Below are 23,185 nucleotides of genomic sequence, written 5' to 3'. Positions count from 1 at the left end.
TAAACAAAAACAAAACAATTATCGATCAGCTGCTCCTAGATGGCAGCGCTATCAGTCAATCCGTGTAAATATGGAGGTGCTTATTCTAATGATGTTTTGAGGAAATGTTACACCTAATTTCTCGTAGATATCATATGAATATTCGATTATTCCCTTGACAAATACGTATGGGATAATTTTAATGCCAACTAACATGTTTGCTAAGTGTGCAGTCATTGGCGTGATCAAATTGTGAGGAATTTGGTTGCTTGTATTCTAAGGTACTAAAATTATTTAAGAAGCAATAGGGCAAGTAAGCAGTGCTATACAATTATTCTATATTAGCTTCATTTTTCAAAGTAGTCAATGCATATAAAATCTTCCTATTTTCGTAGCCTTTCTCAAACGATATCCAATGTCAACCAACATTATGAAATGGTTACCAGTCCTGTTAAGTGTACTTTCTCCAGGTAATAAACTTTTCTATATGCAATGAATGTAGGTTTAGAGAGTGATAATGAAATCCATATTTGTGATTACGTCCACTCATCCGTTTTTTGTAATTGAGGAGTTAGTTTCCGTAGTTTTATTTAATTTACTGACCGAAACAAACCTAATGTTAAGGATGTAATATTTTCATATGCTTTTTTAGCCCGTAAGAAAACAGCATAAAGATTTTCTGAATTATCAACTACCAAAACTGCAATTATTTTTCAGTGCATAACTTCGGGGATAACGACGGTAGACGGCGAGCGTCGTTGCTGGATCAACCCAATACCTTTCAACTCCAAAATAGTGCACTCTGTGGTCCTGCCCTGAGAACTGATGCCTCAGGCGTTATTCAGAGTCCTAATTACCCCCACCCGTACCCAAGGCACATCAGTTGTACGTGGTATATTATGCCTCCTCAGCATTCAAGGCTAAGTATTAGGTAATGTTTTTTTATTTATGTTGGAAATTAAAGTGAAAATAGTCATTCATGGTCATCAGTGCCATGATTAACTAAATAGGTTTTATTGCCACAAAACCCCAGGGTTTTGTGGCAGAAAATTAACTAACAGCATGATAATACTAGTTTTGTAGTTCATTAAACGTAAAAGCAATTTCTCCCTTATTTGTTAATTTTTTTGTGCGAAGATTAAGAGTTTTCTCACTGTCAAACAAACTATATGGGTATTTTGAATTTCAGTCTTGTATCTTGTGTGTGAAAACCAGTAGAAATATCTGGAACTATTTAACTTTATTAGCTGGATTAGGGATTGAAAATAAGGGAAATTAACTGAGCGACTTTTTCTCCATTACAGAGTGATAGACCTTGATCTGGAAGAAGATGAGGATTGTGTCCATGGTCCTTGTTGCTCTCAAGACTGGCTTTCACTTCCAATTGGAAACTCTGCCCTCAAGGAGCCTGGCATGTTTCGCCAGGTGTGTGGCCGTAACAGGACTATTCCTCGAATACCTCTTCAGCAGCCAAAAGCTGTGATTGAATTTCGGGCCACTTCTAGCACCAACAAAAGAAACCCAGCCAGAGGGTTTCAGCTTCGTTACACATCAGGTGAGAGCATTTACATGTCTGCTCTGTTCATAATACTCTTATTTTTGATAACTTTGATGTGTAACTGTCTTGTTTTTAAATTAATAGTAAACATTAAATTCCACAGCCAAAAAAGCCAAATATTGTATTTGTAGGAAAAACATTTAACTAGATCGTTTTGAAACTAGCATTTATCACTGAGTCATCTATCGTTGACTTCCAGATCCTAGGTGTCATCCCCCACAAATGTCATGTGGCCCTTCAGAGAAGTGCTTCACATCAAATCAACGCTGTGATGAGCATCCTGACTGCCCTGAAGGAACAGATGAAAAGGGATGTCCTTCACCCACCATTGCCACTATTCCATTTCCATGTAAAACTGAGGATGGTGAAGAATTGCCACATTGTGACAATGGTATTTGTCTTCGTAAGGGGGCCTGGTGCAATGGAAGAGATGACTGTGGGGATGGGAGTGATGAAAGGGGATGTATCAGGGTATGTTTTATAAATCATTATTTTTTAGATTGTATCAGTACTTCACAAAAAGCCCTGGTTTCCTAGAACCCCTGTGCAATGCCAAAAGGCATGATCACTTATCAATTACCTCTATGGGAGCTCCATGTTCCTGATTTCCAAGCATTCCTGTATGTTATCATGTTGCTCTTTTGATTGACACAACTGAGGCAATGTAGTTCCCAAAGTTGCATTGTACATTTATACCCGAGTGTATATAATTTCTCTAGGAAATAATCAGCTCTGTTTTCAATTTATTAGAATCCAGTTTTCAATAGGGTAGTTTCCTTCATCAAAGAAAACAAAAGGCAATAATTGCGATTCGTTACCCACCATTAGTGTATTCATAATATACAAATTATTTCGTTTTATAAATGCCGGTGTAGACGAATGGCAATGGTCCATTTTTATCCTCATTTGAAAAGGGCCAGATTGGCGCCCATGCGATGCCACTCCACGTGACGTCACAGGGACCTAGTTTCTATAGGAGAAGATAGGAGTTATACGTCGTCTGAGGTTACCAATGCATGCATGAGGCGCAGAGCTCAGGGAAACATGTCTTAATAATCACTTATTAAGACTGGCTAAGGTCGGAAAGTTTTCCTCGTTTGATAAGGTATTAATAATCCTTATTTAAGCCAAGCGCTACCAGGCGGCAGGGCACTAGGCTACCCGCTGGCAGCCTGCGACGTATCAGCGCTAAGCCTCGCCTCAAGGTCACCTCACCGGGCGGAGGGGGAACCAGAAATACGACGTACGGAGAGATTTCCCATCATTCCTACTAACGCGTCGCGTTTTCGCGCGCTTGAAAATTTTCACTTTTCATTTAATCGCGAAAAATAGATATTATCATTTAAAAATCTAAAAGCGTGAAATACGTACTCCAGGAGTAATAATCTTTCGATTAAGGCAATAAAAAAATAATAGGAAACCACCCTATTACTGTAAACTCTCGATTTAATGAACCAGGATAATATGAAGTTTCGTTAATAAAAAGGGAAAAACTCGGTCCTCACAAAAAGACTGGACAGTGAATTTGAAAGTACATTTTTTTAAATTTTTAAGCTGGACGCCAGTCTCCAGGAAGAAGTACAGTAGACTCTCATTAATACGAACAACTTTATTGCAAAGTTCTCAAAGCAAATCATTGGTCCCGACGAAAATGCCTATCCAATCAATAGTTATTACGAAATTACTAACTTCAGTCCTGGTCCCTACGGTAACAAAATGAACTTTATTACTAAGTTTCACGAATAAGCAATGGAATTTAGGTGGATATACCCTATGCTATGTTATAATCATTGTGCTAACTTTAAGTTCACCTTGTGGACTGTGCCCAAGAGTGCCAATTATGGCTCTTTCTTCAGTAGGAGGTACTTCAGTATGCACGCAAAATTACACACTATAAGGTTCATTCCTTTGGAATAATAATAATAATAATAATAGTTTTATTAGCCAAAAGAACCGATACAAGTAAGTAAATGGTATAGGCTTCGTCAAGTATAATACATAATTGGTATTTTAGATAATGTTCACTCAAAAAAACAAAGACACCTTCCTAAAATAAAAAAGTTACATTACAAATTTCAAGCACACAATAGTGAAAGCTGAACAACAGCCATGTATACTTCAACACTTACTTCACAGCACAAAACCTTAAGCACAGGTATACAATTCTCATTTAATAGGTTAACACATCAAACTACATACTTTCTTTACAATAGTTAATAAATTCATCAACACTATACAATGCCTTTCCAGTCAGGTATCTTTTCAGATTTACTTTAAAATTATTTACAGAAGACAAACTTCTCAATTCTTCTGGTAAAAGGTCATGGTGACCTACTCATTACCACTCATAAATTGGATGTATAGTTAGTCTTCTTCCTACACACATTCGATTTACTAACTTTCAGAGGTATGAACATTTGAAAAATTCAAGCGTGCCCGAAATTTCAAAATTTGGCACCTTTTTCATTGGGCGATGTGGTGTGGCATAGAGGAACTCATTGGGCATAATCTGAACAAAGTATCATTGAATCTTATGTGAAGTCAGAAACTGTTCAGCGTTTCACCCGTTCTTCCTTCCCACGGACAGTGATTTTTTTAACTTCGGCTGCGTCACACGCCCAGCTTGGTCGGTTCGTCACAATCGTGAGTTAACACGCAATTGTGATGCAGTGTTGCATTCTGCAGGATAACCACACTCCTCTAAGCCTTGCATAGGTCTATGATGAGCAAGGTCTCGGGAATGCATCGTGTTCTTATATTGACTGTATTCGTGAAGATATCAACCCTCGATTGCATCATGCCGCATTCTTCTGTTGAGAAAATGAAACGACTGTGCTTGTTTTTGTATATTTGCACGCAATTTATTGCATATAGTATACACTTGACTTTGAAGCTATTTCGTAGTATGATTTTAAGTATGGGAGATTGAAGAGACAAAACCTGATGTCAATTTGAAATTATGAGCATATTTTTTGGTTTTGTTAGCCTACTACAAACACGATCAACAAACTTAAATGATGCCAGAAGTACGCCGTGTTTTTGGTTGATTATTTTTAAATATCGTGTAGATTCAAAATTTTGCAATGTTCGTTTACTTTCATGAACTCTTGAAAATTATACCTTAATACATTGCCCTTCTTTAGTTTTTGGGTTTCATTCTTCACCGTATTTTAAATGATGCCATGTAACTTTGATACAGAAAAAAGATTATTTTAGTTTAAGTGCTAGAAATAGGCGTGCCATAAACAGAAATAAATATTAGTGTGGAAGGGAGAAAGAAAAAGTAAATAATGATTGAATTATATTACTCTGAATGTCTGTCCGGATAAGGCATTCCTTCTACCTCTCTGCCAACGATTCAATCGAAGACTTTTCCATCGTCATCAATGCCGTTGATACCTACCGGGTGTGAGGTGCTGCAATTATAAAATTGTCTCTCTTCTTCTCTGCGACTAATTTTTAGTGCTAACATGAAGAAAATCTTTTCTCTATATTAATGATACTATGCATAATTTTCAATACGATGGAGAAAGAAACACGAAAACTATATGAGGATAAGGTGCATACTTGTTTTGGGGTATCATTTTTGGGAATTCACGCAAGTGAACCAATACTTCATCTAAATATTGTGAGAAATGATAAAATGAGTGTTGCAGGAAAAAAATGAATGTGGATAATGACGTTTCTCTATTTATTTCCCCGACAATGGATAATGCTTCTCCAGCTTTTCTTCATGAAGAATCTTGCTCCTGTCGGCATAAAAGGAGAGAGACTTATTATATAAACATGGCACCTCACTCCCGGCATCAATAGCCTTAATGGCAAAGAAAAAGTCTTCCATTTTAACATCTACGAAGATGATGGCAGCTGTACAGGGAGCCCAAAAAGAATTTACTTCAAATACTCACCGGTAGAACGTCATATCCTATGTAATTTATGATCGTAACTGAATCATAATGAAAATATCTAATTAAAAAGATCGTACATTCACCTGACAACACGGAAGGAACTACAAATATTAACCTACGAAGGTTATTTTGGAAACAGGCTATGACCCTTGTTTTTATTTAATTTCTTCTCACTGAGCGATAGAGGGCGTCACAAACGGTGGTAAGGTGGGCTGCCATTAACATTTTGTAGGAGTTGGAAACAAATATCTATCTTATGCGTAGATAATAGTTAATCCGACTTCAATCAGACATCAAATTCATTTATAATACCCTTAATTCCCACTTCGACAGTCCTGACATTGTTTCCTTCCTCAACATTAGAGTACCTTCCCGCCACACCCGATGTAATTCTTTACTCCACATTCCTACACCCAGGCTATCTCTAATTAAGCGCTCACTTTTCCATAGGCTTTCCCTTTTAACTAATACTCTACCCAGTGATATTGATCCGTTTGGTCTGACACTTAAAAATTTTACTCATCGGGCATTAACATATTTATCGCATAAATGACTATATAGCCGGATAAATGTTTGTTTTCTTTTTTATTGTATTTAAATTTGTAACAAATAATTATTCTTTAATTATTTAATATTTGTTGTTATTAGTGCACTTTAAATTGGCAGTATTGCTGTATGTGTATCTCTTTATTAAAATAAAAAATAAAAATAATATTTGCTGCTGGCCTTAAAATTCTTAAATTAAATTCTTACACTTAAATTTTCAATATGTTGTTTGATTAAGTTTTCTTAAATGGACGGGAATTTCTTAAGCGCTAAGATCGTTGATAACTGTAGTAATGCTTATCATCTTAATAAAGTATATTGTGTGCATATGATAAATTTATGTACAGTGTTCCATTAGTGATAGATGTGATCTTATTCATCATTTTTCTGAATGATTTTCCCCTTTCATTGTAAACTACGTGTGTACTAGGATTGTTAAATTACTTATTTTTCTTTACAGAATTCGGTGATCGCAGCAGCAATCATGGGCTCCTTGCTAAGCAGTCTTATTTTTGTTGTTGTCATTGGTTGCACTTGCTGCCGAATGCGTCGCTTTCCCGCGTTCCTATTTCCTCACAGTCATTTGCAGCATGGCAGTGCCCTCATAAATGGTAGTTCACCCTCTGCGGGTATACGGGAGTTACAGCCTCCTACTTCTCCATATGGCAGACATCCTCTACCTCCACTAGATGAGCGTGTGCTAGCTCGAGAGCCTCCACCCCCTTATACTGCTGCTGTGTCACCAGAAAATACTCTGTCAATGGATTCCTCGGTTGGTGTTCTACCTGTGAGGTGCATAAGGAATAGTCCCTGTCGGCCTCATGGGCCTTCGCGTCACCATCTTCAGCAACAGATGTTTCACTCTCAGAGACACCTCACTTGGGTGAGCATCCCATTTTTATTATTAATTTTTATTTCTCCTTGGCTATTTGTAATCATTCAAGCCTAATATGTGGTCTTTGGTCATTACAAATGTTTAATTTATTATTCATTCTATTAAATATTATGGAAGTTTTTTTATCATGGGCACTCATCAATGTGTATTAAGGAATTTTCCCAGCTTTGGACTTCGATAATTTAATTCTTGTTCCAGTGTCTTTAATTCACTCTCATATAAGCTTTCAGCTCTATGATTGTGGTAGCTCAATTTTTATTTATTGTTAAATATAGATATTGTTTCGAAAGAATTTTTTATAAAATAAAATTAGTCAATACTGACAGATACTGAGTGTAGTTTAATGGGGCATTTATCCTTTCACGTTGATTGAGTTGAAGTTACTGTGTCAAATAGCTCAAGTTGAAGTCAAGATTTTTTAAAAATATCAAGAGAACATACAAGTGCGTACTTGTATGGATATTTTCACATTAAATTGGCATAATTCCCGCAAGAAAACATTCAGGAAAGTGTTTAAATTTCGGAAAATACACCCGTAAATGCATTAATACCTTTTCATTCTGTGTGAATAGCTTAATTTTGTGTATTTCATCCTTACGAAATCCTCTTTCTTGATTTTTAGTAAATTTGTACAACCTTCAAATCATTTAAATCTCTGTCTGTTACTCCTTCCAAACATTCATTTTTCTAATATATACTATATATAACCATGTAATCCTCTAAGCATGTCATGAGATTGATGCCTGGAAAAATAGAGCACATAACATTCTTGGGTGACTCATATGATGATGATTTGTCTCAAGTTCTTGTTAATTCCTATGTTTTGCTTACCTTGCATATCTTTAATAGAGAACTTGTTCAAAATAAAAATAATACAGTGGAGCCTCGATCTATCATTTTTCAAGGGGATGGACGAAAAAAACAAATGTAGGAATGTTTGACTAGGTTGCCTATGTAGCAAGAATCGCAGGGTTTGGCAAGTAATGTGTAGGGATATTCTTTAAAGAATTCATACAGGGATTAACCAGTTTACAGGAATATTTGAATTTTATGGAAGCATTTCAGGCATATTGTTGATTCGACTAATGTCTCTTTTAAATGCCATAAGGCAGCTCGCCACCTCACTAAATAATTTTTGCATGCCATCTCGGGATTTGTGCTGCTGCAATAGATTTCTGTCTGATGTAAAAATTATTTTTCATAAATGCCATTTCAAGTACAGATATTTACAAGAGAAATGTGCATGTTATGCCTATAATAATGGTTTGCGCCGGGGCAAGGATTGGTTGTTAGATGGAATACATGGGCCAAAAATATTCTACTATCTGAAATGTTCTTTTCTAATATGTAGTTTTTTGATGTAACTGAGGCAATCATGAACCATAATCATGAGGCAATGAATCAATGAAGCATGAACAATTTTGTGTTGATCGTCACCTGCTCCTCGGCTTCATCCGACTTCATGTTTTCACTACTACAGTCATGTGCTAGCGGACAACCCGAGGCATTTTGCAATACCCACATGCTTCTCTCCCGGTTGCTATTCTACTTCTTCAGTTATTTTCAGTCCACCTTTTAAAGTTCTCATATGCTTGTTCAGAAGGGCCATGGTCCAAAGGCAAATAATAATAAAAATGTAACTTGGCTTTATAAAATCCTCACTGAAAACACTCACTGGTTTGAAGTCAACCCACACTGGAAAGTATGGAACCACTCGTACGAAGTGAAGTTCGGAACTTACGTTATCGCATACGGTGTACACGTAACAGACTGCTGAGGGTGAAGGGCAACCATATGACTGCGCAGCAAAATTTTTTTTCTAAGGAGAAGGCAAAATTCCCCACTCATTTCTAGTACTTGGCACCTTATAAGCAGGTGAATTCAAATGGCTAGTAGGGAGTAACAAAATATCCTGAGAAGATTATTTTGGAATTTTTTGTCATTTTGTTTAATTGGCATTTATTTGGTTGAATACAACTCTAGGAAACCAGATATTTCTTCACTTTCAGGCATGTTTACCAGTGAAGGTCACACTGGAGAGGAAGCGGAGTAGTGTAAGTGAAGGCAGTGTGGGAAGTGGAAGCAGAGATGAAGAAAGTAGTGATCGTATGAGTCATTGCCAGGCGCTTGCCTACTGAGACAGTTTGCCAGATTAGTATATGGAGTAGTGGGAATATGAGTACAATCACATCAAAAAAGATTTTGATCGGGTGGAGAAAGCTCTCGATGAGTTCAGGAAGCAATTTAAAATAACGGACTATGTACATAGCTTATAATTAGAGATGTGCGAATAGTATCCGCGAATACTCAAATACCTCGAATACTAGAAAGTAGAGATGGGTCGAATAGCAGATTTCTCGAATTCGAATATCGAATTCGAATATTAAATCATAGCTCGAATATTCGAATACCTCGAATTTCGAATACCTCGAATTTCGAATACCTCGAATACTAAATGATGAATGCTGGAATGTTTGACTCGGTTGCCTATGCAGCAGGCAACACAAGATTTTGGGGAGTAATTTTGATTTCCTTAAAATGATTCGAACAGGAATTTAGCTGATTAATGAATAATTTAATTTTATGGAAACAATTGGGCATATAATTAATTCAACTAACATCGCTTTACCCCCACTCCTGCTGCCAAGTGCTAGCTGACAATCTGAGGCATTTTGCAAAATACAAGCTCTTTTCCACCGGATTTTCTTCAATTATTTTCAGTCCATCTTTGGGAGTTCTCACGAGATAAGAAGATGAATTGGAATTGCTATCAGGGAGAAACCAAATATTCTGAGAAAATATCCTTTTGTCTGTGACTGTAACAATAAAGATTTATAGCACCACTCATAAATTGTAACTTGATATATGTTTTCGGAAAAAAATACCGCATCAACTTCCGAGAAGCTCTGCTGCTCATATCGAGTTTCGCCAGAATGCTAAGTCTCCGTCGTATTTTGATATTTATTTCTTTGCGTAAAATGCTTAAATAAACTCAGAAATACGTCGTGTTTGGTCTTATTCTTTTTGAAATTACGCGCACATTACTAATATTTCAATTCAATAAAGGTGTAACATCAATTGACGAAAGTCATTCTTAGACACCCTTTGTGCTAATAGATGACTCATGCAGCGGTTGACCTCCACAGAAATGGGGAACTTCGAAGCTGGTAGGAAAAAAAAAGGTCAGTGGGGGAGGAAAGGGAGGGCCCGAAACACGTTTCTATTGTTCTCGCGTATTTTTTCGAAGCTAAGGTCTTCGTAATATGATCCCTGCGCGAGCTGTGACCTTTTTTTTTATTTTGAAGAAGAGGAAAGCCTCAAGAGGGGGGGCTAGTGCTGAATGGAGAGGGATACCGGACCTTGGGAAATGCGCTAATGTAAGTATCCCACGGTACTCACACAGCAATTGACCTCCAGAAATGGGGAACTTCGAAGCAGGTAGCCAGAAAAAGGTCAGTGGGTGAGAAAAGGGGGGAGGGCGTGAAACACGTTTTTATTGTTCTCGTAACTCGATATTTTTTTCGAAGCAGGGGTCTTCGTAATGCGATCCCTGTGCGAGCTGGGACCTTTTGTTTGATTTTGGAGAAGAGGAAAGCTTCAGAGTGGGTGAGGCGAGTGCTGAATGGAGGGGGATAGCGGATCGTGGGAAATGCCCTAAGGTTGCTATCCCACGGCACTGAGGGTCTCCTGGTGGGGGGAATCGGGGATTTTCGGATTTTTTCACCCGACTATTTTCGGTTCCCCTCGTCGAACACTTTTCACCGCTAAAATCCACGAATTTGATGCAATTCGTCAACTTGCGTAAAACGGCGCTGCGAGCACTAAATGACTACAGTTCTCTACATTTTTTCCGAGTCACTACCAACGACGTGCGTGCGACAGTGTATGACGCGAAATTCAAAGTATTCGAGGTATTCGAGGCGGTACTTTTCGCATAACTATTCGAAATCTCGAATATCGAATACTTTCTAGTATTCGAGGTATTTGAGTATTCGCGGATAGTATTCGCACATCTCTACTAGAAAGTATTCGATATTCGAGGTCTCGAATAGTTATGCGAAAAGTACCGCCTCGAATACTTTGAATTTCGCATCGTACACTGTCGCACGCACGTTGTTGGTAGTTGACTCTGAAAAATGTAGAGAACTAGTCTTTTAGTGCATGCAGCGCCGTTTTAGGCTAGTTGACGAACTACATCAAATTCGCTGGTTAGAGCGGTGAAAAGAGTTCGACGTGGGGAACCTAAATTGATCCGGGTGAAAAAATCCAAAAATCCCCGGTTTCCCCCACCAGGAAAACCTTAGTGCCGTGGGATAGTAACTACGTAGCACAATTCCCAAAATCCTCTTCCTACTCCATCCATCAGACCTCGGCCCCTCCTCCGACGCTTTCCTACTCTTCGAAATCAAACAAAAGGCCCCAGCTCGTGCAGGTTTCCTATAAACGAGACGAAGTGTTTACCCTTTGTCATTTATGGCTAATAATGACAGGCACTTAGTTCGAATCTTTTCCAGGAGATGAAACTACCATAGGGAGAAACTCAGTGCCGTGGGATAGTGACATGGGCGCATTTCCCACGATCTGCTATCCCCCTCCATTCAGCACTCGCCTCATCCACTCTGAAGCTTTCCTCTTTTCCGAAATCAAAGAAAAGGTCCTCGCTCGCGCAGGGATCGTATTACGAAGACCTTAGCTTCGAAAAAAATATCAAGCTACACGAGAACAATAAAGACGTGTCTCACGCCCCCCTTTTCTAACCCACTGACCTTTTTCTGCCTACCTGCTTTGAAGTTCCCCATTTCTGGAGGTCAGCTGCTGCATGAGTAACATGGGATAGTTACATTAGCGCATTTCCCAAGATCCACTATCCCCCTCCATTCAGCACTAGCCCCCTCCATTCAGCACTAGCCCCCCTCTGAAGCTTTCCTCTTCTCCGAAATAAAAAAAGGTCTCATCTCACGCAGGGATCATATTACAAAGACCTTAGCTTCGAAAAAATAATTAAGTTACACGAAAACAAAAGAAATGTGTTTCGCGCCCCCCCCACCTTTTCTCACCCACTGACCTTTTTCAGCCTACCTGCTTCTAAGTTTCCAGTTTCTGGAGGTCAACTGCCGCACGAATCACCTATTAGCCCAAAAGGTGTCCAACAATGACTTCCGGCAATTGATATTACACCTTTGTTGGATTGAAATATTAATAGTGTACGCGTAATTTAAAAAAGAACAAGACCAAACGCGACGCATTTCTGACTTTATTTAAGCATTTTACGCGAGGAAATAAATGTCAAAATAGGACGGAGACTTTGCATTCTGGCGAGACTCGATATGAGCAGCAGAGCTTCTCGGAAGTTGATGCGGTATTTTTTTCCGGAAACATATATCGAGTTACAATTTACGACTGGTGCTATAAATCTTTATTGTTACAGTCCCAGACGAAGGGATATTTTCTCCGAATATTTGGTTTCTCACTGATAGCAATTCCAATTCATCTTCTTATCTCGTGAGAACTCCCAAAGATGGACTGAAAATAATTGAAGAAAATCCGGTGGAGAAGAGCTTGTATTTTACAAAATGCCTCAGATTGTCAGCTAGCACTTGGCAGCAGGAGTGGGGGTAAAGCGATGTAGTTGAATTAATTATATGCCCCATTGTTTCCATAAAATTATAATATTCCATTAATCAGCTAAATTCCTGTTCGAATCCTTTAAAGGAAATCAAAATTACTCCCCAAAATCTTGTGTTGCCTGCTGCATAGGCAACCGAGTCAAACATTCCATTCATCGTTTAGTATTCGAGGTATTCGAATATTCGAGCAATGATTTAATATTCGAATTCGATATTCAAGTTCGAGAAATCTGCTATTCGACCCATCTCTTTTTATAATACATTGTTTTATTTATGTAAATTAAGAACATTACAAGAAATATGAGTGAAAATTTGGATTGCCCATTTCTTCAATTATTCATACTGCCTCTTCCTATGATTAGCCCAGATAATTGGGAGTTTTCTGTCGATATCTTGACTGCATGAGCCCTGGTTGCTGGGAAGGGCCTACACCTGCAATGGGCTGAAGGTCCCTCAGAGTCCAAGATAATGGTGTGGTCCCCAGGAGTAGGGATAGAAAAGGTTAGGAATTAGTTAGAATATTATCGTGGTAGCTCACTCTAATGATGCCTTGAAAAATGGTCTGTACAGAGCATAGTGAAGAGTCTCTTTGCAGTCCGTGCAGCAAGCATGCTTAGGAAACATTTCCACCATTGCAAAAGGGTTATTCACTGGTTGAGGTTCCATTTAGAACCTTGTGAAATTCCTCAATCATAAATTCCCATTTTAATTCAAATGTTGTCTTTCCTTAGGTTGAAATGGGGAATGGTAATGCTCCAAATTCTGGAAGTAGTGGTGGTCGGCACCACACCAACTCCAGGCGTCATCAGCGTCGTCAAAGGCGGCGATACTTCCCCTCCGAATCTCAGATGCAAAGGTCAAATGAGGAGGCATCTGCATCCAATTTATCTTTCCCTCCTTCCACGTTGAATATTCCTTGCCTACCGCTTCCTGCAGATGCTATGGAGCCTAAGCGTGGCAAGTGCATGGTGAATCGTGAAGGTGTGCCTTCCCTTGTTTCCCACCGTAGCCCAAACAGCATCCCTCTCCTGACTTCATCGCCTTCTGCTGGCTCATCCTCTTCCTCCCATGTACCCCCCTCACCTGAATCAGCTCCTCCGTCACCGACGACCTCTGCCTCATCGGCTTCCACCAATCACAGCCTTGTATCATATCTTTCCATGAATTGTGATGATTCTCAACTGTTGATGTAAATATATATAAATCCTCTGTGTACTTGTGTCAGAAAGTTGAGGCACAAATAGGGACTAATTTATTGGTACCTTCCCCAATACCTGGATTATAGAAAATATTCCTGGATTTCATGTGGAGACGAAAAGTCTTCTCTTAAAGAGGAGTCAATTACTCTATTTCAACTTTCCTGTGGTTACGGCTCTTGTTGTCCATTAAGCAATTATCTTGCCCCTTTCCTTGAAAATCCATTTCTGAGATTGTAATTTTATTTTAAGTGAAATAATTCTGTAAATGTTCAAGACTCAAAGGGAGTGTATAACTGCATAGCCGAAATTCACTATTTTAGCCATTCAATGAAAAAACTGGGTGATTACCATGGCACTCAAAGCAATTTCATCCATCCCCAGGGTAGACTGAACTCACATGTCTCATCACATTTTATCTTACTTTTACCGCAGTAATAATTTCTATTTCTCGATATTGTTTCAAATGATCAAGCGCAGATCTTCAGTTGCAAGCTTGTTATCTATTTTATCAAATATTTCATTTTGTAAATTTCTTTAAAGTTTAATGGCTGCAGTGTTTGGCTTTAATAGCCTTTCAATTTGAAACATAAGTTCCTTATTAGGTATTATGTCTGGGGAAAACATATTAAAAAATTAGCATTTTGTAACCAATGTGAGTTAAGAATTTTGCTCTCTATCTTCTTAATATTTATGACAAGATATCATAATTCTTAATCTTTTATGTCAAAATATTTGCTTTGTTTAAAACATTGATGAGTCAAGAGTCTCATCTTGTCATTAATTTTGGTGGGGTGTATAGTATTTTAGAAAGCCTAAAGAATCTCATTTGAATCTCAAATAGTGAGTTAATATATTTGGAAATTAAGATACATATCTACACATTTTTATTAATATGTTTTCATCTCTTATTGACCATACAATTAAGGAATATAAACTTTTTACTTCCCATGTATTTAAAAAAATGTTTTAGCATCATTGTCATTCAAGTTTAATTAGATTGTTCTACATATATGATGACTGATAGATTTTTTTAATGTTCTTGATTTAGTCTTCTTTTTAATCCAAAATATATTTCAGATTAGACTATGATGATTTCAAACAATAATAAATCATCCACTAATTGTCATGTCTTTTGGCCTGACCAAGTAAATCCATCAGGCATCTGAAAAATCTTCAAACTGTATTACATGAAGGAGTTTTTAGAAGATTAGGAACTGGTGAAAGAATCTAAGGGTTAGTAACTTCCTCAGAAAAAAATTGAAAGGGAATTGAAAGCAAAACAATTAGTTTACATGTTAAACAAGTAACATGTACCAGGCTTTGAATTTATGATGTGACCTTATTTTAACTTGAAAAGAACATGTGGCAGGACTGAATTTTTTCTTGTGAAACAGAAAAATCATTCTATTAAGTACTTCTTAACAAGATTTACTATAGTGTGTATGATTTTTTCATTGGACACCAATTGCATTGACAGATGAAAAATTACATATCTTAATATATTTGGCATACACTGAGTTGAGGTAAGATTTAAGACCACACCTTTTTTTTTTTGGGAGTTAAAAAAAATACTGATTTTGTCGAAGAATGTCTTGACTAAATGGGTGATGGTTTTCAGTCTACCTTCACCCTAATGTGATGCTTTCTGTGATGTGTCCCCTGGGGGGTAAAATGAGAGCTAGTTGCATATGGAATGGCAATTTAACTGTGAACTACTAAACTAAAATGAAAAATTAGCTCACCCCTACGTCAAGGAGTTGGTGTGAACATATATCACTTGGAAAGTGTTGGGTCTAAATAAGGGAAGAGAAGAGTACTGCATCAATTCACATTAGTGAAACAATAATAATGCTACAATTAATTTGAAGTTGAACATTTATTCCCCCACCCATACTCATGAAACATTGGTGCTTAGCTAACCACATTAGTTGATATGCTTTGTCATAAGTTGGTTTATCTGTATATGAGACCTGTGAAGTCATATGATATGTATATTATCAGAGGTGTGGTTGGAATTTGTTTCATGAGTTATCAGCCACTGTACAATTTTTATCTAATAACTTTTATTTTGAGTTTATGAACTTAAGTTTGTCAAACATTTGTTTGTTTGTAATCAGTATTGCACAATCTAATGGAAAGAGTGGCTCTATCCAGTATTTTTGAGTGAAAGGCTATGAATACTTACAGGGAGAATCGATTTGGAGTGCGTCCTCTCTATTGCTTTAACGGTTTGTTTTGGTTGTACAAACCATCAATTTGAACTATTTCTTATAGTTCATTGTATGATAAGTACCTCAACTTAAAGGTAGAATATTTGCTCGTAATCCTGTAAAGAATGATATGATATTTTTGTATGCTTACCAGCCTATTCTTAAATATTGCAGCTACATGTTATTGATTTCAATATAATGTCAGAATAAAAGTGACAACTCTATCTGTAAATATTGTGTAATTATATTGTGAGTGTGTGTGTGTAAACTTATTGCAATGTACAAATAGTAAATTTTTTATAAAACATTATTTCTTATTATTGGATACATTGCTGTTGCCAATGGCTGCTTCCATAGTTATTGACTTAACCCTTTGTTGCAACGGAAAAAAGAAATTGTCATGTCTTCATAATTTTCAATCATCCTAATTTAAAATGTATGCAAAAAAAAATTACGTATGTAATTTACGTATGTAACATTATCCATGTCTATGAATGGGACAAATTTCTATGGGAAATGTGTATTCTTGTCCAAAAGAGATGAAGACCAGAAGTAAATATTTTTAGGCCATACAAGAAAATTAGCTCTTGGAGATACCTCACAATTATTTGATTTGAAGCATTCACATTGAAACTTTTATGGAATGCTTCTAAGTATCTTCAAATCCAAAATTACAAATACGTACTTCATACATCCAAACCCTTTGTCTCCATCTACTCTAAAAGTTTCCTCTCCTCCCCACCATGTGTAGCAATTTCTCGTCCTTTTTCCTAAATGTCCATACACTTCCAGTCATCAGTTTCAACTATCCCCTTCTGATACTTGGTCAGAAAATTTACTTATCATTTTACTGTTTCTTTCCAGTATGTAAAATATTGAGGAAAAATATTAATAGCTACTCTGTTAGACATCTTAACCCGTCAGTGTGCTAAGTTTTTTTTTTTTAATCACACATCTTTCATTTTTATAAAATATGATACATGAGAGCTCAACACTATGAACACAATTCAAACTGACTGAATAATAGAGGAAACCTTCTCCTACGTAAGTATGTGCACCAAAATGTACGCTAAAATTCACATATTATATGCATTGCAGGAGAATTGGCTCGGCGCTGCACTGGGTGCCATATGGCACCCGTGGGCGTTGTCGGGTTAATATCTTCATAACTCTTTCTTAACTCAAATTCATAGTGAGAAGGGCTACTTGGCTGTCTGTCCTCCAGACATCATTCGGTGTGACTCATGAAAAATTGGTGCATATAACATTTTTTTCTGCACATAATCCTTTTACAACCTTTTTTTCAGTGCATTGGGAATACTCTCTCAGATAAATTGGGTAAAGATCTTCAAAGCTTTTTCTCATAGTTCAAATCAAATACTGTGCATCTAAAAGAAGGATTATTATTTGCATTAGCTATTTAAAAGGGCCATAAAAATTTTGAAATTTGTAATATATGTAGTTACATTTGTTGAGTTTTATTATAAAAACTAATTTTTTTAACTATCCAATTCTTTAAAATGACCAAGGCCAAAAATCGTTGCAGTAGAAAAGGCATCTTTGAATGAATCCCTGATGCGGCTAATCCACCGACTATAGTGAATCTAAGGGTGAATATGGGTGCTCCAGCAGTTCTAGAATAAGACTGAAATTAAAACTTGCCCTATCTCCAAAGTCGAGTTTTTCCTTTCCCCTACATCCTGGATTCTGCCCAATGTCACTCAAGTCAGTGATTCAACCGGAAGGTTGGTTTGATAGGTGAGGGCAGAGCTAACCCCTAAATCACTAATGCCCACTGTGCAGTGTCATTAAAAGAGAGTACATATGTGTATTGAAATAAGTAATGAGGTAATACTAACGTCATTTTATACTAAATGATGTCCTCACTTTTGTATAAACATACCAGCATTTTTCATTAAATTAAACAATGAGGCAATTCCAAAAACTTATCTTCCTTTACCTCCAAATTTATAACTATTCAATAGCCTCTCAAGTAGTCAGAATGAAAATCTTTATTTAAGCTCGTAGCTCAGACAGCTTAGAGGCTAGGGCCAGGAGATCACGGATTATCAAAAATGTTCTCAGGATAACCCCAGTAGGTATACTCAAATATTTAGAAATGAGATCATATTTCTTTTCTCCATATTGTTATAAACATTAGATACTTCGGAAGTTAATACTAAAATTCTTTTAAGTGTACAATACAAAGCTTGTACATACATCTCCCCCTTAACTATCACTTACAACCCAATAAAAATCGCAGGGATAGAAGGATGAACAACATTGCTATTTCCATGAAAATTTGGTATGGGATGAATAATAGTAACTCAAAGATGTGTAATGTGGTCCTACTAGGTACTTACATAATAGTAAAATATATATAATGCTTGAGGGTGCTTACAAGGAATAACTCCTTCAACTTTATCCCAAAACAATGGATTCAAGTTTTATAGCAGAAATATTTATTCTGAGGGCTACAAAAAATTCTCTTACAAAACATCTACAAGAGAGAAATACATGCAATGCAGAAATGACAGCAAAGGTTCACAATAAAAACTTGTCTTCCTTGCCCACACAGTCACTGAAATAGTCAATTTTCAACATTTTTTCAAATTTCAGAAAAAGTGATCTACACTACTACATGTATAAATATAGACACAGCCAATGTAAGCGTATTGTATTCATCACAATCAAAATATGCACCATGTTTCTTAGTTTTGCCTCCATGATGAAAATAGTCGGCATAATAAAAAAACCCTCAGGCTTGGAGGGAAAAACGTGAAACAAAAATAAAACACTTAAATTAAATAAAATTACCAACAATTTTCGGTAATATACCAATAAATCACTAAAAAGTTTAAAAGATACCTGATCAACAAAGGTCTCAAAGTCTTCAAGACCTTTGTTTTATGAATTCATTTATTTTCTAAAGCTGGTTGTCTTTCAAATGGTATGTTTCCACGGAGGAGAAAGAGCGACCTTTGAGAGCATATTTAATTCATCCCAGTAATCATAGTGGCAAGGAAATTTAAAATATTCATGGTAAGTATCTGCTCTCCATCCTTCACGGCCATGATATGAGCAAAATTCCATGACTAGAGGTGATTTTCTTGGTTGAGATAAACTGAAAAAAGCAAAAAACAATGGGATACGAACCCAATGAAAAAAGTTTATTGAAAAATGCAACAATGTCTATAAAAATAGTCTATATGTCTATAATAATAGTCTAAAATGTCTATAATAAAATTCAGTTCACCATACCATCCTGTCGGCTCATGGTTTGATTGAAATTACTGACAATTTCAATTTGCCTATGTCTCTTACTGTGTGCCTATACCTCTTTCAGATTCCGTGACTTTCAAAACAATGATTCCCACTGCCTTCATGATGCGCTTCTAGAAATGAATTGGAATGGTGTTTTTAACTTTAGTTCTATCGATTCAAAACTTGGTTGTTTTATGTCAAACATTTCTAGTTGCTCTGACACTTTTTTTCTTACGGGTATGTCGGCCTAAACGCCGACTACCTCCTTGGCTGAATGAGACGATAAAACTCATGATTAAAGAATGCAACCAAGCACGATGTGCTTTTCGATGCAATGGTTGTTCTACTCTGCACCAAAAATACAAGGAGCTTAGAAATCGCGTTAAATCAGCCATCAACGACAGTAAACGCCAGTTTTATTCCTTGAAGCTTTCCTCACTGAGAGACACGAAATTGATTTGGCGTGAGCTTCGAAATCTTGGGTTGGTTCGATGACGGGACTCTCGAAATTCTTACAGTGACTATATTAGTTGCCAGCCCTACAGAAGACTGAAATATGATTAAATATAGGTCTATTTCAACAGGACTTTGGAAATGCAAAGTTAAATTTGGAGCCTTTTTAAAAGTGAGCTTTAGCAATACACTCAGCAGTTATGAAAATTCAAAGAGATTCAATCACTTGTGAAACATATTGGTGAAGTACAGCAGGGCAATTACGATATCGTTCCTCTCACTAATCATTTTTCTCCTTCATTCATTTTTTTCGTGCAATTCCAATCGTTAATCTAATAGTTACACCAAACTGGCTTTCATATTCTGACATATTTTGCGAAGGGATAAGCACAACAATGCTTGCTGCGGATGAAAGAACAGCTTCAGAAAACTGTATTATTCAATACTGAAGAATTCTCACTCGTGAGGGAGCTGTCAGTTCCCATCATAAAAATCGCAGGTCAAAATGTCTTCCTCGAAGGGTTTCTAAACTCTTTCCAACTGGCAGGGAAGAAGGGTCTTACTTGACAATCAGATTGCAAGTGGCTCTTAGCGGCAGGGGACTGGTTTATTGACAATGCCAATTCAACATTGAGTTAAGACTTAGAAAATTTTCCATTCCCAGGTGATAAGATTTTCTTTCTTTCTTACGAAAGAAAAAAACTTTCAAAATGTAAGAACATATGAAAGATGTAGACAGTTAAACTCTCTTTAACATTAAAAAGTACTACACCCTTTCTTACCTTTATCCCTTCCAAAGACGAGTCATTTATGCCATCAATTACATGTTTAAAAGTATCTGAACACAGAAACAGCAGAAGAATGTGGCAAGGAATATTTTCATTGCCACCATGCGAATTGATCTAATAGTGTGTGAATGTCTAATCTCAAAGAAAAATGCATTAAAAAATGAATGTTAGGTGCAAGTGAACTGAAAAGAATATAAATCTATGGCCCCAAAAATGCAGACAATAGCTTATTCTCCATAGCGAGTGTTAATGCATAACTCTGAGAGGAACCTAGAAGGCAAACAGGATCTTCCATTTCTACACACCCATCCATTCTATACATCCAAAAAAGCTTTAATTCAATGTTAACAAAAAATCAGAGATTATTTTTGTGCACGTTGAAGTTAATTAAATTGGTATTCTAATTTCACTAAAATATGTTAAGTGATATCCTCAACCATAAATGGGTTTTTATTTAAAAATAACTTCCATTTTGCAATAATAATTCACATTTATAGAACTTATTGAACAATAATTAGTTGAAATATTGAAAGATAAAAAAATATTGCATTAAGTTTTCTAGTATAAATTGTGAAACGAGCAGAAAACTACAAATAAATAAAGAATAACTGATCCTATGACATTATTCAAAGAAAAGTAAATGACCAACTTACCGCAGAGTGATCTTATTCTTGATTTTGTTACAGATTGGGATGGTGACCTCTCGTAAAGGAACAAATATTAGAGTCAGAAGTGGACAAGCATTTGCCACTTGAATAAACATTGGCTTGAGATCTTCCCTTTTCACTAAGTGACTACATCCAGTGTTATGGTTTGTAATGACAATTGTTTCAAGATTAATACAATGAGAAAGAGACGACAGTAAACTCTTGATATGGTCCTGAATATGCGGCTGGTCAAGCCTAGGGGCAAAAAACACTAAGTTAGCTGGAATAATATTTTCCTGAAGCTTTGAAGTATTAGTCATACACAAACTTTGTCATTAAAAAGAGAATGCATGCTAAATATGATGAAAGGATTTAAATTCCAGATGCAAGTTCATCATAAAACAGGATTTAGTTGGACTGATTTTGGATTCAATCCATCATAGACTATCAGTCTTCAGGACTTGACAATTTCAAAAACAAATAGCTCATGAGTGCCTCAAAATGAACGTTTCCTCATAAGGATACAAGAAATTTTAAGGGTAACACTTAGCAAATGATATCCTTGCAAGAAAGATGGTTGCATCAGATGATTTCTTGGCAAGTCACACTCTTGGTGTGCATGAAAAATTAGCACTATTCCTAAATTCAAAGCAAAGCTCCACATCCATGTCATAAAATCAGGCAATTACAGCTATTATAAATTGATACCACCCATGATAGACACAGGAAAAGCAATATGTACATAAAAATATATTAGTGTACATTTCAGAGGGAGGGAGGAATATTGACATACCTGAAGTGCTTCAAAGCTTTGCAGTGTGGGAGCGCTACAGCAATGTCTTTCACATAGCCACAGTGCCCTTTCATTCCCAGATTCCTGATTATCAGACTGGTTAAATTTTTGCAGCCCAATGCTACCTGATTGAATACAAATTTAAAAATGACTAAGAGCATAGAGGTTAGAATAGGGATCTAACGTACATCATACAGAGGAGTGGTAGGAAAGAAAACTAGGTTTGGACACCACATCATAATATGCTGAAGAGAATAATTTTGTTATACACTCACTATTGATGTAACTATTCCGGGGCAAAGTTTTGACACTTGTTATAGAAAAAGTTCATTGACATTAATTTTTGCCCCCTTCCTGCAGGTAAATACTCTAGAACCTCAATATAACGAATTCTAGTTACACATAAAGTACTGAATTCACTATCCTGACATTTATTATTACAAAGCTAAAATTTTTTATCAAGTTTTCTTTGTTTGCTTGTGAGTTTCAAAAAAATTGACAGAAATCATTAGAGTTGAATGCATTTTTCTTCTTAACTAGAAAACTACTGTAACAATTAATTTTGAGTTAAATGTTAATGTAACACCCAGACGGCACAGGAATTTTACGTATCAGGATAAGAGGGTGGACCATCAAGAAACAAGAAATCGTGCTTAGGAAGTAACTGAAAAGGTTTTATTTCTTTGTTTCCTTTAATGACGAAAGAAGATACAAGAGGACTGGCAAATTCATATGCATCAATAAAATTGTATCTCGTCGATAAAACTGTATCCGGTCTGGGACTATTTTCTTTCGCAGGTGGTGTCATATCCTCCTAGAAAGAAAGCCTCATCGCAAGTGACTGGCGTTGGATATTGCATTGTTTACGTTACATCTCATCACATTTCATGGATTTTTGTGATTAAGTTGGTGAAAAATAGAGTGTCTGGTACTGTTGAAGTTTCCCTCATTCTTTAATTTCATTTGAAGGGCTTCAGAAACGTGTTTGTGAGGTATTTTTGTTAAAAATGCCTTTTGTGTGTGTATTGCCGATTGCCGGGATGTGAAGGAAACTCCAGGACTGGACCTAAAGTTCAAGTTATTAGCTTTCCAAAAGATCCTGAGTTGAAGAAGAAGTGCATTTAGGCAATAAGTAGAGAAAATTTCACCCCTACAAAAAACAGTAAGGTATGTACCCTTTCTCGCTGTAATTATTTGACGTAATTTTAAGTTAGAAGTGGCTTCGAGATGTTGATGCATGAATCCAGAAAATATTGTAACGAAGTTTCAGTTAAAACTTAGGAGTAACCATAGCCACACAGAGACAAATATATGCTTG

The 23,185-nt window shown here is 36.6% G+C and overlaps 2 protein-coding genes across 6 annotated transcripts in view; one reads left to right on the top strand and one right to left on the bottom strand.

Annotated features, from left to right (window-relative positions):
* The first annotated feature begins 54 nt into the window (after nucleotides 1–54).
* On the top strand, nucleotides 55–16,229 carry LOC124162622. Of its 2 annotated transcripts, none has more exons than XM_046539211.1 (7): nucleotides 55–260; nucleotides 375–449; nucleotides 697–910; nucleotides 1,284–1,534; nucleotides 1,737–2,008; nucleotides 6,452–6,874; nucleotides 13,245–16,229. In XM_046539211.1, exons 2-7 carry the CDS (start codon nucleotides 395–397, stop codon nucleotides 13,704–13,706), a joined length of 1,677 nt encoding a protein of 558 aa, XP_046395167.1. In that variant the 5' UTR covers nucleotides 55–260; nucleotides 375–394; the 3' UTR covers nucleotides 13,707–16,229. The 2 variants fall into 2 exon arrangements, with proteins under 2 accessions (XP_046395167.1, XP_046395176.1); XM_046539220.1 differs by having other exon boundaries at nucleotides 55–292.
* Nucleotides 16,230–18,361: 2,132 nt separating this feature from the next.
* LOC124162599 overlaps nucleotides 18,362–23,185 on the bottom strand; it is a 30,942-nt gene continuing 26,118 nt past the window's right edge. For 3 of the 4 annotated variants that reach the window (XM_046539189.1, XM_046539203.1, XM_046539192.1), the window contains 3 exons: nucleotides 21,868–21,992; nucleotides 21,081–21,329; nucleotides 18,362–19,046 (listed from right to left, as the gene is read on the bottom strand). In XM_046539189.1, the coding sequence (XP_046395145.1) occupies nucleotides 18,866–19,046; nucleotides 21,081–21,329; nucleotides 21,868–21,992 (555 nt within the window). In that variant the 3' untranslated portion in view covers nucleotides 18,362–18,865. The remainder of the gene's footprint in view (nucleotides 19,047–21,080; nucleotides 21,330–21,867; nucleotides 21,993–23,185) is intronic. The other variant, XR_006865629.1, reaches the window with a different exon arrangement.

This window comes from Ischnura elegans, chromosome 1, assembly GCF_921293095.1.
Source record: "Ischnura elegans chromosome 1, ioIscEleg1.1, whole genome shotgun sequence".
Classification (NCBI taxonomy): Eukaryota; Metazoa; Arthropoda; class Insecta; order Odonata; family Coenagrionidae; genus Ischnura; species Ischnura elegans.
The sequence above is the reverse complement of the archived record's forward strand: the minus strand, read 5'-3'. Positions and strand labels throughout refer to the sequence as shown.

Bases quoted from the DNA above. Each gene is read 5' to 3' on its own strand.
- LOC124162622 (XM_046539211.1), top strand. From the start codon at position 395: ATGTCAACCAACATTATGAAATGGTTACCAGTCCTGTTAAGTGTACTT. The intron at 2,009-6,451 runs GTATGTTTTATA...TTTTCTTTACAG, and splicing joins ATGAAAGGGGATGTATCAGG to AATTCGGTGATCGCAGCAGC. The intron at 6,875-13,244 runs GTGAGCATCCCA...GTCTTTCCTTAG, and splicing joins CTCAGAGACACCTCACTTGG to GTTGAAATGGGGAATGGTAA.